This window comes from Thecamonas trahens (assembly GCF_000142905.1).
Source record: "Thecamonas trahens ATCC 50062 unplaced genomic scaffold supercont1.80, whole genome shotgun sequence".
In the NCBI taxonomy this organism is placed as follows: Eukaryota; order Apusomonadida; family Apusomonadidae; genus Thecamonas; species Thecamonas trahens.
Genome location: NW_013657600.1, coordinates 9,338 through 20,258, shown reverse-complemented (window position 1 = coordinate 20,258; position 10,921 = coordinate 9,338). Strand labels below are relative to the sequence as shown.

At 60.6% G+C, this 10,921-nt stretch overlaps 4 protein-coding genes and 2 non-coding genes across 6 annotated transcripts; 3 read left to right on the top strand and 3 right to left on the bottom strand.

Annotated features, from left to right (window-relative positions):
- Positions 1-2,085: 2,085 nt before the first annotated feature.
- Positions 2,086-3,708, bottom strand: AMSG_11443 (uncharacterized protein). Its single transcript, XM_013897233.1, has one exon. It carries the CDS (start codon positions 3,135-3,137, stop codon positions 2,220-2,222), a length of 918 nt encoding a protein of 305 aa, XP_013752687.1. The 5' UTR covers positions 3,138-3,708; the 3' UTR covers positions 2,086-2,219.
- A 1,706-nt stretch (positions 3,709-5,414) lies between these two features.
- On the top strand, positions 5,415-5,485 carry AMSG_20087. The gene has a single exon. It is a non-coding gene; the product is annotated as a tRNA-His (tRNA).
- Positions 5,486-5,588: 103 nt separating this feature from the next.
- On the top strand, positions 5,589-5,659 carry AMSG_20086. The gene has a single exon. It is a non-coding gene; the product is annotated as a tRNA-His (tRNA).
- A 381-nt stretch (positions 5,660-6,040) lies between these two features.
- On the top strand, positions 6,041-7,113 carry AMSG_11442 (copine-1; the record flags this gene model as incomplete). The annotated part of the gene is made up of 2 exons (XM_013897232.1): positions 6,041-7,027; positions 7,057-7,113. 2 exons carry the CDS (start codon positions 6,041-6,043, stop codon positions 7,111-7,113), a joined length of 1,044 nt encoding a protein of 347 aa, XP_013752686.1.
- A 129-nt stretch (positions 7,114-7,242) lies between these two features.
- Positions 7,243-8,215, bottom strand: AMSG_11441 (uncharacterized protein). The gene is made up of 2 exons (XM_013897231.1): positions 7,971-8,215; positions 7,243-7,928 (listed from the first exon to the last, which is right to left on the bottom strand). Exons 1-2 carry the CDS (start codon positions 8,167-8,169, stop codon positions 7,255-7,257), a joined length of 873 nt encoding a protein of 290 aa, XP_013752685.1. The 5' UTR covers positions 8,170-8,215; the 3' UTR covers positions 7,243-7,254.
- Positions 8,216-8,541: 326 nt separating this feature from the next.
- AMSG_11440 (uncharacterized protein) lies at positions 8,542-10,332 on the bottom strand (the record flags this gene model as incomplete). The annotated part of the gene is made up of 2 exons (XM_013897230.1): positions 8,542-10,172; positions 10,212-10,332. The coding sequence occupies 2 exons, from the start codon at positions 10,330-10,332 to the stop codon at positions 8,542-8,544; spliced, it is 1,752 nt and encodes a 583-aa protein (XP_013752684.1).
- Between the last annotated feature and the right edge of the window lie 589 nt (positions 10,333-10,921).

Genomic DNA, 10,921 nt, shown 5'->3' with positions numbered 1-10,921 from the left:
TATAGTATCGATGCTCATTTTTGTTGTCGTTTGCCGTGGTCAATAGTTGTGCATGCAATATATTTAGTGTTGACCCTGTTGTGTCGTGGTCATGGTTGATCAGCAGATCTGATCGATCAACCGCGCCCTGTCTCACCGACCTCAACGTCACCCGAATCCGTCCCATTGCCTGGTAGCTTTGTCCAGGCCCTGTTGGCTTACTCATACGTGCGCTGTGCAAGCCATGTATGATCTTTGGTTGTTGTTGTGGACGTCATTGCCTCGTTTGATGCTGGTTCCGGCTTTTCTTCAATTAATTCAACGTTCAACTTAATTAACGTCCGCCGCCTTCCCTCTGCCGGCCAAGTACCCGCCGCCCCTATCGCCCACACCCCACACACACCCATCAGCCGTATCATACTCACCTTCATCAATGCTCAAGCCCAATCGCCATACCTACTACCATTTCGCCCGTCACGACCCCACGTTACGACCCCCCTCATCCCCCCTACCATACTCATTACCACCCGTCACCACAAACGACCACCCCCACCCCCTACCCCAAATGGCATGACCAAGTTGGTTGCAGCGACCTTGGTGATGTCAGTCGCATTCGTGTGATGTCTTGCCGATGGTATCATTGGATCGATTTGCTTGTTTGGATTCGACAACCCGCCTCTTGATGCTACAAACCTCCGTTTCCGCTATCCCCGCCACCCCCACAACGAAGAAACGATGTCGAACAGACGAAGACGGCACCAAAGGCGAGGATGGTCTGCCAGCAGCTATATCCCAAGAATGTCGCGACACATCCAGCCGTTGTTGTTGTCTTTGGACGTGTCGCGAGACACGAGCAGCGCCTACCATTGGGCCACGAGCACGCCTGGCTTGCTGGCTGCCTGTCTGTTGCCAAGAATTCACGGGTGCGGTCATAGGTGGTGTTGATGGATGAGCACATTGTCCACGGCATACTTAGCCACAACAGCTTCTGGGAGGATCGTCGCTGACCACTGCCTCTCGTGCGGATGTTGTTCGAGCAGCCAACAGGCCGTGTGCTCCGTCGCTCCACATCCGTCGCACAGGCTTTGTGTTGGGTGCGCTTCTCGCCATGGGCATTCACCCTGGATCATTGCAAACACGCGTGCTGACGCTTCATCGGCCACCCTCATCTTCTGTTCGGTGGCAAACGGAAAACCCCGACCCCGACATGTCATGGCCTGAGTCGCCGCATCCGCACTCGCTCTCTGGTGTCTGTGCGGGTAGCATGCCTACCCTCGACAGGGCATGCTGTGCGCTTTGCGGCTACCCTTGCAGCCATAGTCATTGTGCTGCCCGTGACTCCTCTGGCGCCTGAGCAGTCGCCCACCTACATTGAATCGGTACTCTGGCATAATCTTGCCCTCGGTGAGTGGTGGTCGATTGCTGCTACTCTGGTCCTGGTCTGCAAGCCATGACGGGCGTCGCCCCGCCCGCGCTCGACCGCCACTCGGCGGTCTCCCTGGCGCACCAGGCGACCTCAATCAGCTTAGTTTACCATCGGGATCGTAGAAGAAGAACTCGTTCTGCGCACACTCCAAGCCGTGGTTGGACACCGAGGTAAACAGCGCGCTGTCGTCGGCTGTGGTGGTGGTAAAGTCGGGGTAGACGCACGCGCGGCTGAGGTCTGCAGGCGCGTCGAGACCGTCCTTGCCGAGCATAACGCACTTGAGCTTGGTTTTGCGCCGCAATCGGTACAGCCGCCTCAAGCCGTTGAGTTGGTGGCTGTTTCCAAGCCTGATTCGCCGGAACGCGTGTACAATCCCACAAGCAACCGAGGTCTGGCCGACTGCAAGTTGGCAGATGGCAAGGAGCTGACCAACTTGCGACTTGGTCTCCCTCGCGAGTCCTGCTTCGACCAGGCAATGCAATCGCGCCGTCCACATTGATCGCCGCCGACGTCAACGTGCATTGCAGCGTGCATTGCTGGGTACACGCGTCGATACTGCACTGGATCGCACACGATACGGTCGCCATCGGCGCCAACTCGCATCGACATTGACAGGGTGATGACAGCATCACTAAGCGCTGCCGGCGCCGCCGAGTGCGAGCCATCGCGCGAGCGTGAGCGCGATCCATGCGAAGGCTGCGAGACTGGCCACGCACCAGTTCATCCGATCCACGGCGAGTCCCCAACCGCGATGGAGACTGCCGGGGCCTGTGGTGTCCTCTTGTGCGTCGTGGTCCGCCTCTACTTGCAGTAGTCAGGACGTCAGTTCCCATCGCCACGCGTATTCCCACCTCACGGCGACGAGCAGACGTTGCCAACGACATACCTGCCGAGAGTGACCCAAGGCGTGACTTGGCCAACTGGCGTGTGTGCGTCCACCGATGCAAGGTGCGAGCCCACGTTCCTCGTCTTCACACGATCGAACGATGCGCGTTGACTTGTACACTTTCAGCGCCAACAAATGCATCGCCAGAGCAACCGTGGGCGACACTGCTTGCTTGAGGGCAACACGAGCCCGCAACTCATGATACAGTACCAGGAGACTAACCACGCGCAGGCGGACAGGACGAGGTGCAACCACTTCGTCGCAGTCGATGGCGATACGCATCAACGACAGGATCAAGGCGACCTCGGACGCCTGCAGCATCTTTCCAGCCTCAAGCTGCCTGATCATCATCTCCGACACAAGTCGGCGACGCGGAATGTACATCACAAGCGCGGTCATGTTCCTCGACAGTACATCCTTGACGCGAGCTTGTCCTGCTCGCACACCAGCACTCGATTCGACAGCTGTGGCCAGCACTGTGTTGTACGCCCATTGCGCGATGAGCCTGCCGACACCGAGATCAAGCGTGTGGAGGGCGTCGCCGACGGTGAAGGCCAGAGATGCGTCGTGAAAGGCGGGATGAGAGCTAAGACCAAACTGGGCCCGTTGGTTGTACTTCAAGGAGCCGGCGGCGGCAGGCGGTGGTGGTGACGAAGGCACCTGACCCAGCAGCAAGGAGCTTGGTTCGCGGCCAGTAGAGCTGATAGGAGCGGGGTCTACATCTACCAGTACACCGCAGTACCGCTCCTCCACACAGGCACACACTGTCTGAGGAAGACCATCATACGCGTCCAGCTCATTCGAGTTGAGTGCCTTTGGCGGTGGCCTCAGCCCAAAGTCTTGCATGGCGTCGTGGACCTCGCCCAATGCAGCGTGCCATAGGTCGAGTAATCCGGCCGGAGTCAAGGACTGACCCGAACGGAGCTGTGCCTTGTGGCCTCGAGCAGGACTTGCGCGTCAGCGATGACGGCGTTCAGGTCGTTGATACCATCCTCAAGCTCGTTACCTCGCACAAGACAGCAGACACATGGTGCCCGGCCGTGCTTCTTTCCATCGACAACGCCAGAGCCCTTGTGCAACATCGTCGAGTCGCCTGCGATCACGGAAACACAACGTACGTCTTGCCGCACTCGTCCACCACGGCCTACCGTTCAACACAATATCTCTAAGCGATTCGAGGGGCAGCAGAGACTTGATCGCGGGCAGCCATCCATTGGCAACACACTTCGTAGATGGTGGTCGTCGCCTTTGGCAGTCTGTGCAATGTACGCAACAAGCTCAAACGTTGACGGCGCAGGGATTCCATCACCTTGTCAGCGACACCTGTGGCCGTCGTGGCCGGTGCTCAATACCCGCAAGCAGCGGTAGGCGCGCTGGCGTGGACCGCACACTTCCCGCCTGTCATCGCTCTACAGCCCGCACCTAAGCCCCTCACGCAGCCAGTCTGATCGTCAGCATGGCCAATTGATGGACTTTGTAACAGTCTTGACAACAGTCGCAGTCATGGACAGCCCCCTGCTGAGACAGATTGTGCGAGGGCATCTGCATCGGGCGCTGCCCAGCCTCGCATGTACCCAGCCAGCCTCGCATGTACCCAGCCAGCCTTCTCATTGTCCTCCGCAGCGCATCCCATGCTTGGCCAGTTGGCAGAGTGAAGAGTGTGTCCCATGGGACGTCTCCTCCTGCTTCTGACGAACGATCGCCGGTCCCTGTCGCGACCCAGCCAGCGACAGGCCTCAGGTGGGCCTCAGCAGTGGTGCGCCTGTACTCACGCGCTGAGCACGCTCTACGCCCCAAACTGGCAGGGGAGCAAGGGACAGACCCGCCACCCCCTACCGCCGCATATCACGCATATCCCAGCTGTGTACGCGTATATATACAGCCATTGTTCTCGCGCCCTCTGCGACCGTTCTGGGAACGTTCCCGGCGACCGTTCTGGGAACGTTCCCGTTCGCCGTGGCCAGTGGCGGGCGGCTCAACACGACGCCCGCGCGGTTTTCGACGCCTGGCATGCGCAATGCGCAGCGCATAGGGTCTACACTTGGCATGTGCGTACCCACGACATTCCTACAACTTGTACACAAGGGGTTTCCGTAAAGACTACGGCATGCGGACAGGAGGGGGGAGAAGGGTGCTAAAGGCCAAGTTCGGGACCGTTCTGAGAACGGTCCCAGAACGGTCTTGCGACCGCTCCCCGGAACGCTATCCCCAAGATGCGATGCGACGGCAACCACAAAGCTAAAAATAGTCGAGAAAACAGCACAACAATCCAAAAAATAATAGTATAATATAATTTGCGTTGTAACTACACAGGCGTTTTTGAAATATCAATTCTATTTGGCAATACATATATATATATATATATTCGCCTAAATATATTTTTAAATAGTTAGAATGCTGACGTTCTGGTGGTGGCCCCCGATTTCATGTTGGCGCCAGTTTGCGTGTCTTGGCCCTCTACCGCTCGATATGCACATGTTGTTATGTAGTCGACAATCTGGGTGTTGCCTTGGTGTACTCTGGTGTGCTCTGCTGTACCGCATGCGTGCGTCAGAGGTGAAAATCTATCCTCCGTCGCATCACGCCGTGATGCGACGGCCGCCGCTGTTTCACCGCAGCCACGGACACGGCTCAGAACTCCATCCCATTCACAAACTGTTCACGATCACGACAGCGAGATGTGGAGTTGAAGGAGGGGAAGCGATCGGGCGGCATGCGTCGGTGCTTGCTTTAGTGCGGGGGCTCACCAATAGGCCGAGGACGATGGGGAGGATCGACTCTATCTTCACCAGCTCGGCGAGCTCACTCACCATCCTCACCACCTCCACAAGTCCTCCGCACACACATCGCTTGGTTTCAATCGCGCCAACCGAAAGAGTTAGATCCGCGCCCTCGCGTCCAGCCATGGCTGCGCGATAGAGAACAGAACAGAGCATGCTACGAAGCAAACAAAACGCCGAGGTCTTTGATTGCTCATCAGCGGCTGGTGATCGAGCTGGCATGGGTTCAACGGCGAGATGCTGCACCACCGCCGCTCTGCCCGACAAACCAGCCGTCAACAACAGTTGCAAAGCAATGCACAGTACAAATTCATTTTCTCGCCAGCTTCTCCCAGATCAGATCGCGGACTTAGTCTAGTGGCAGGATGTCTCGTTGTGGCCGAGCCGGCCCGGGTTCGATTCTCGGAGTCCGCATATGATTTCTAACCGAAAGGTCGGTTTTTTTTTGCCCATCAACCAACCCTGGTCAAAATCGCAACTGACAAGAAACCTGCTCGCTCCCTCCGAATGGTAGATCGCGGACTTAGTCTAGTGGCAGGATGTCTCGTTGTGGCCGAGCCGGCCCGGGTTCGATTCTCGGAGTCCGCATCATATCATGATCCACATGGCTGATGGGTTTTTTTTTACCCAGGAGCCAACCCTGCGCTACGCCCTCGACGTGCAGCCTAGCCGAGCTGTACACACCCAGCCCTGGTCCAGCCTCTCCTCTCTGGCTCGAGCACCTCTGTAGCCGGCGCGGAAGAAGAAGCCCTCCGCGCCAATGATCGGAATGGGCGCAGGAATCGGAACGAGCCCAATGGTCGGAACTGCGCCCTTGCACATGGTCGGAACTCGGGCAGCCATGAGAAAAACCCGCACCCATTCCCCAACATCGCGCTCTAGCCCAGGCACACACACGCACACATCACACGCACCCCTCTGAACACCATAGGCAAGAAATCAAACAGCTCCCTCATCCGCCAGACCCTCATGCCGTCCGACAAGAAAAAGATCATGTCCATGTCCAAGTCCAAGTCCAAGTCTAAGTCCAAGTCCAAGTCCAAGTCCAAGTCCAAGTCCAAGAAGAAGAAGAGTGCGTCAAAGTCCAAGTCCAAGAGGAAGCGATCCAAGCAAACACCGTTTGCTGCCATCGCCGATGAGTTCACCTCGTTCACCCAAGTCCAGGAGGAGCTCCGCAAGCGCGGCCTCGAGTCGTCGTCGCTCATCGTAGGCATCGACTTCACCCAGTCGAACTTGACCCAGGGGAGATCGTCGTTTGGAGGCCGCTCGCTGCACGATCTCGTGGACGACTCTAACCCGTACCTGGACGCCATCGAGGCTGTTGCCCTCACCCTCGAGGCATTTGATGACGATGGCCTCATCCCGTGCTTTGGCTTTGGCGACGCGAGGACCCGCGGCTCGGCCGTCTTCTCGCTCAAGCCCAACGGCGAGCCGGCCGATGGCCTCGCTGAAACTGTTGACGTCTACCGGGAGGTGGCCAAGACCGTCAAGCTCTCCGGCCCGACCTCGTTTGCCCCGCTCATCGACGCCGCCATCGAGGAGGTCGTCGAGTCAGGTAACGAGTTCCACATCCTCCTCATCCTTGCCGACGGCACCGTCTCGCCGGGCGTTCCCTACAACGAGACCGTCGATGCCATCGTCCGCGCCTCCGACTACCCGCTCGCCATCGTCGTCATCGGCGTCGGCGACGGTCCCTTTGACACCATGCACCACTTTGATGACAACCTCCCGCAGCGCGCCTTTGACAACTTCCAGTTCTGCGCCTTTGATGACGTCCTCCGCACACACAAGAATGCCGCAAACGCCGCCGCTGCCTTTGCCCTCCACACTCTCATGGAAATCCCGCAGGTCTTTACCTACGTCTCCGAGAACGCCATCCTCAACAAGCGCCTCTCGTCAAAGTCCGTCGCCCGCCTCCGACGTCGACTCGCCGTCCAAATCCTCGAGCCGCCCACCGTCTCCCCGCGTGCATCCGCCCGTCGCAGGCGCCGCTCCCGCTCTCGATCACCGCCGCCGTATCCCTCGTACTCATCCTCCGATGACGGCTCGTCCACCGACGACTCGTCCACTGACGGCTCGTACGACTCGTCCTCCTCTTCGTCGTCATAACCGCCACCATGTCTAGCGCGGGTCATGGCTCTGATAAACGCGATGCTTGCCAAGGCTACACACCCCTTTACTCCTCACTCGAGCATCTGCTGGCGGATCTGCCACCGCAGCGCCTTCCGCTGCCGCGAAGTTGGCGGCACGTATGCGTTCTTCCGCGCCTCGGCCGCCAGATTGAGCTGCTTGCGCTTAAAGCCCTCCTCCGACTGCCACATCTGCTCGCGGATCTTCCACCGGAGTCCGCGGCGCTCCTTCTCACCCGGCGGGACGTAGTTTGGCCGCATTGCCGCAAGATTGTGCCGCTTGCGCTTGGGCACTACCTCGACCTCGCCTGCCCGGCTTCCCGGCCGCCGCGGCGCCCGCTTCCCGCCGCCGCCCTGTCGCTTGAGGAACGGATCGTGCGCCCACTCGGCCTGCGTCGCGTGATACCGTGCCACCTTGTCGGCCTTGGCCTTACTTCCGATGTGCGCCGTATACGGCCGCGACCGGATAAAGCCCTTGGCCTCCTTTGGCCGCGCTCCGTTGACAACCGCCGTCAGCGGCCGCCGCCGCGGCATGCCACTGCTCCCCTTGCTCCGCTGCCCATACACCGCCCGGAACTCCTCGTCCTCCACATCCACTCCGCCGACCACCCCCGTGCGTCCGTCCACAGGCTGTCCCGTCACCGGATCCACATACGCGTACTCATACTCGTACTCGTACTCCTCGCCGTCGTCGTACTCGCCGCCAAAGCCATCGGATCTCGTCCCACCTGCCGTCCGCGGCCGCGGTCCCCGTCCACTGCTCGCCCGACCTCGACCGATCCCAGCTCCACCGCTCGCCGTCGACGTCTTCGCCGTCGTCACCGCCCTCGTCGTCGTCGTCGCAGGCCCACTTGCAGCCGTCAGCTGCTCCAGCTCGGCCACAAACTCGGCAAGCAGCTCGTCGGGCACGTTGTCGTACCCGAGCGCTGCCAGTTGGGCACGCACAGCACGGACGTCCAAAGCTGCCATGTCTGCCTCCTCTGGTCTATGTACCTTCTTTCCTTGCTTCCAAGACGGCGTCAAGTGTGGTCTCTCTCCCTTCTACTTTCCCATCCCAACACCCCCCTCCCCCTCCCGCTCCTCGCCCTCGCCCCGTCCCTGTCTCGTCTCGCGCTCGTTGCTTCGGCGCGCGCGCGCCAACGGGACGTTCGTCCGTTCCTTCTATCACTCGTTCGTTTGTTCGTTCGGTCAAATTCGCCACCATCGATTCAGAGAATAATCGAGAGTCTCTTGTTCGGATAATCGTTGACTCGCTTTCAATTAATGCAACGTTGTCTATTGATGGCGTTGGCGCCGAACCCGAATTACAAATTTTCATCCATGTCGCTCTGACCTGTATCCTCAATCGAGGACAATCGGATTCTCCTCTCGGCCGCTCACACCGCCTCCGCCGCCGCCTCCTCCATCACCGCTGCCAGTGGTGCTCTCACGACGGACGCGATCGTAGATGAGCAGCTTCTCGACAAGCCGCCGCCACCGTGCCACCACTTGCTTGGCGATCTTGGCCCGGGCCGCACGGAGCTCGCCGACCCGCATCTCGAGGACTGCAGCCTCAAGCGTGTCAGCGTACTCGAGACAGACGACGACGCCATCAAAGACCGGATATCCGCCGCGCCGTGCAAAGCCGACGAGCGCTTCGGCGTAGTTCATCCCCAGCGCTATTGCCGCACGCTTGGCCTCGCGCCCGCGGACGTGGACGCATCCAATGGGCACCATCCATGACTGGAAGACCTCGACGTTGCCGTGCTCGTTGACCGGAACCATGCCCGGAACCTGGACCCGCCCCGGCGTGTACCGCTCCGTCTGCCAGCGCCCGTACAGCGGCACCCCGCGCGACGACGTCTTGATAGCCGCTGCGTCGTCAACCACCACCCGCCCATACCCGCGGAGCCATGTCGTTCGCGCACGCAGCTTCTGCACATGCCGCCGCCGATACACCGCTTCGCCGCGGAACGACGCAACCGCCGCCGCCCCGGGCACCACCGCCATCGTCTTGCCGATCAGCGACTCGAGCACATACAGCCGTGAGCTCGAGAGCCCACTCTTGGTTGTAGGTACTTGCGCCGCGTCGCGCGCAGCTTCCAGTGCCCGCGCCTCGGCCTGCCGCGCTGCCACCACTGCGGCCGCCGCGCTCCGCAAGCTCGCCTCGCCAAAGTACGCCACCATCCGCCGCAGCGGATCCGGCTTGAGCCGCGCTTTGAGCGCCGCGCCCCAGTCTCCCACATACAACGCCGTCACATCTGACGCGCGACCGGTCGCCACCTCGTACGCCATCACATACCACCGCGATCCCGGCCGAAGCCGCGGCCGTAGCGGTTCCAGAACCTCCACCCATCGCAGCTCGCTCGTGGCAAGCACCTCGAGTCCAAAGTGGATGCTCTTTTGCGTCGACTCGGCCGCAACCTCGTCATCTACCCCGGCCCCAGCCTTGTTCTTGCGGTCATTTCGCTTTGACGGCCGCTCCGGCTCAATGCTCGGATCGACCAGCGCCGCAGACACCGCAGTGATCGGCGGCGGTGAGACGGCGGTTACCACCCTCACCGCCAGCTCAGGCCACGCCCGCATTGCGGTCAAAACCGCCGCCATAGCATCCTCCCCCGCCCCCAACGCCGCCTTTGCCACAGCCCCCGCATCCTCCACCACACTCTGGCGACCCCCATCTGCCGCTGCATCCAGATACGCCAGCAGCCCACCCGGCAGCCTCGAGACAACCTCGGCCACCTGCATCTCATCAGCCGTAGCTGCCACTCTCGCCATCCCCGCAGCAGCACATCCGGCCGCATACACCATCGCCAGATGAAGCCCTTGCAATCGCTTCCGGTTCTCGCTCGTCAGCCGCGCACTGCTCCGACGTCGCTTCTTCGATCCCTCGCCCCCACCCGCGCCTGCAGCCGTCGCCGCCGTCGTCGCCGTCGCCCTTGTCGCTCCCGAACATTCGCCCTCGCCGACCTCTTCCCAGACCACCTCATCCCCTCCTTGGCCACCACCACCGCCTCCTCCACGACCCGAACACGCCCCAGCCTCGGTCTCATCCCCTAGCCCCTCGCCGCCGCCATCCGTCCCGCATCCGCTATAGCTGTAGCCCTCGTAGCTGTACTCGTCGGCATCCTCCGACCCGCCCGAAGCAGACATGCTGCCAAGTCGAGTCGAGTCGTCCCCTGCCTCACTCTCTGTCCTCCCCTGGCTCGCCGTCCTCGGTGCTCGTCCGTGTCGCGCTGACGTCCGGCGAGTGTCATCGATGCGACTCGCGCTGGCTGACGACGGACAGACGGTCAGACGGTCAGACGGCCAGACGGCCAGACGGTCAGACGGCCAGACGGTCAGATACAGCTTGTAAACGGCAACAGTCAACATGCGAATCGGGTTGAGAGGGACGTGCGATTGGTCGATGCGCTGGGGATCGATGGTCGCCGTCGGATGCGAGGACTGGCTGATCTGGCTCAATGCGGAGCGATGAGCGCTAGTCCTGGGCAAAGTCGGTCTCGCAATGATGCCGTGCAGTGCAGGCAACCGTGATCAGAGGACGGTAACCCTAGTTGGAGGAGCAAGAGCAGATGATAGTGCTTGCATGGACAAGCACGCCGCTCCATCCCACGCCGACAAACTCCCCTGCTCCCGATCTCCCTTGTGATCATCGCCACGCCCCATCACCCGCAGCTCCTCAGCCAGCCACATCTATGACTATCCCCATCCCCCCCCCCATTCCCATCCCTCAAAACCC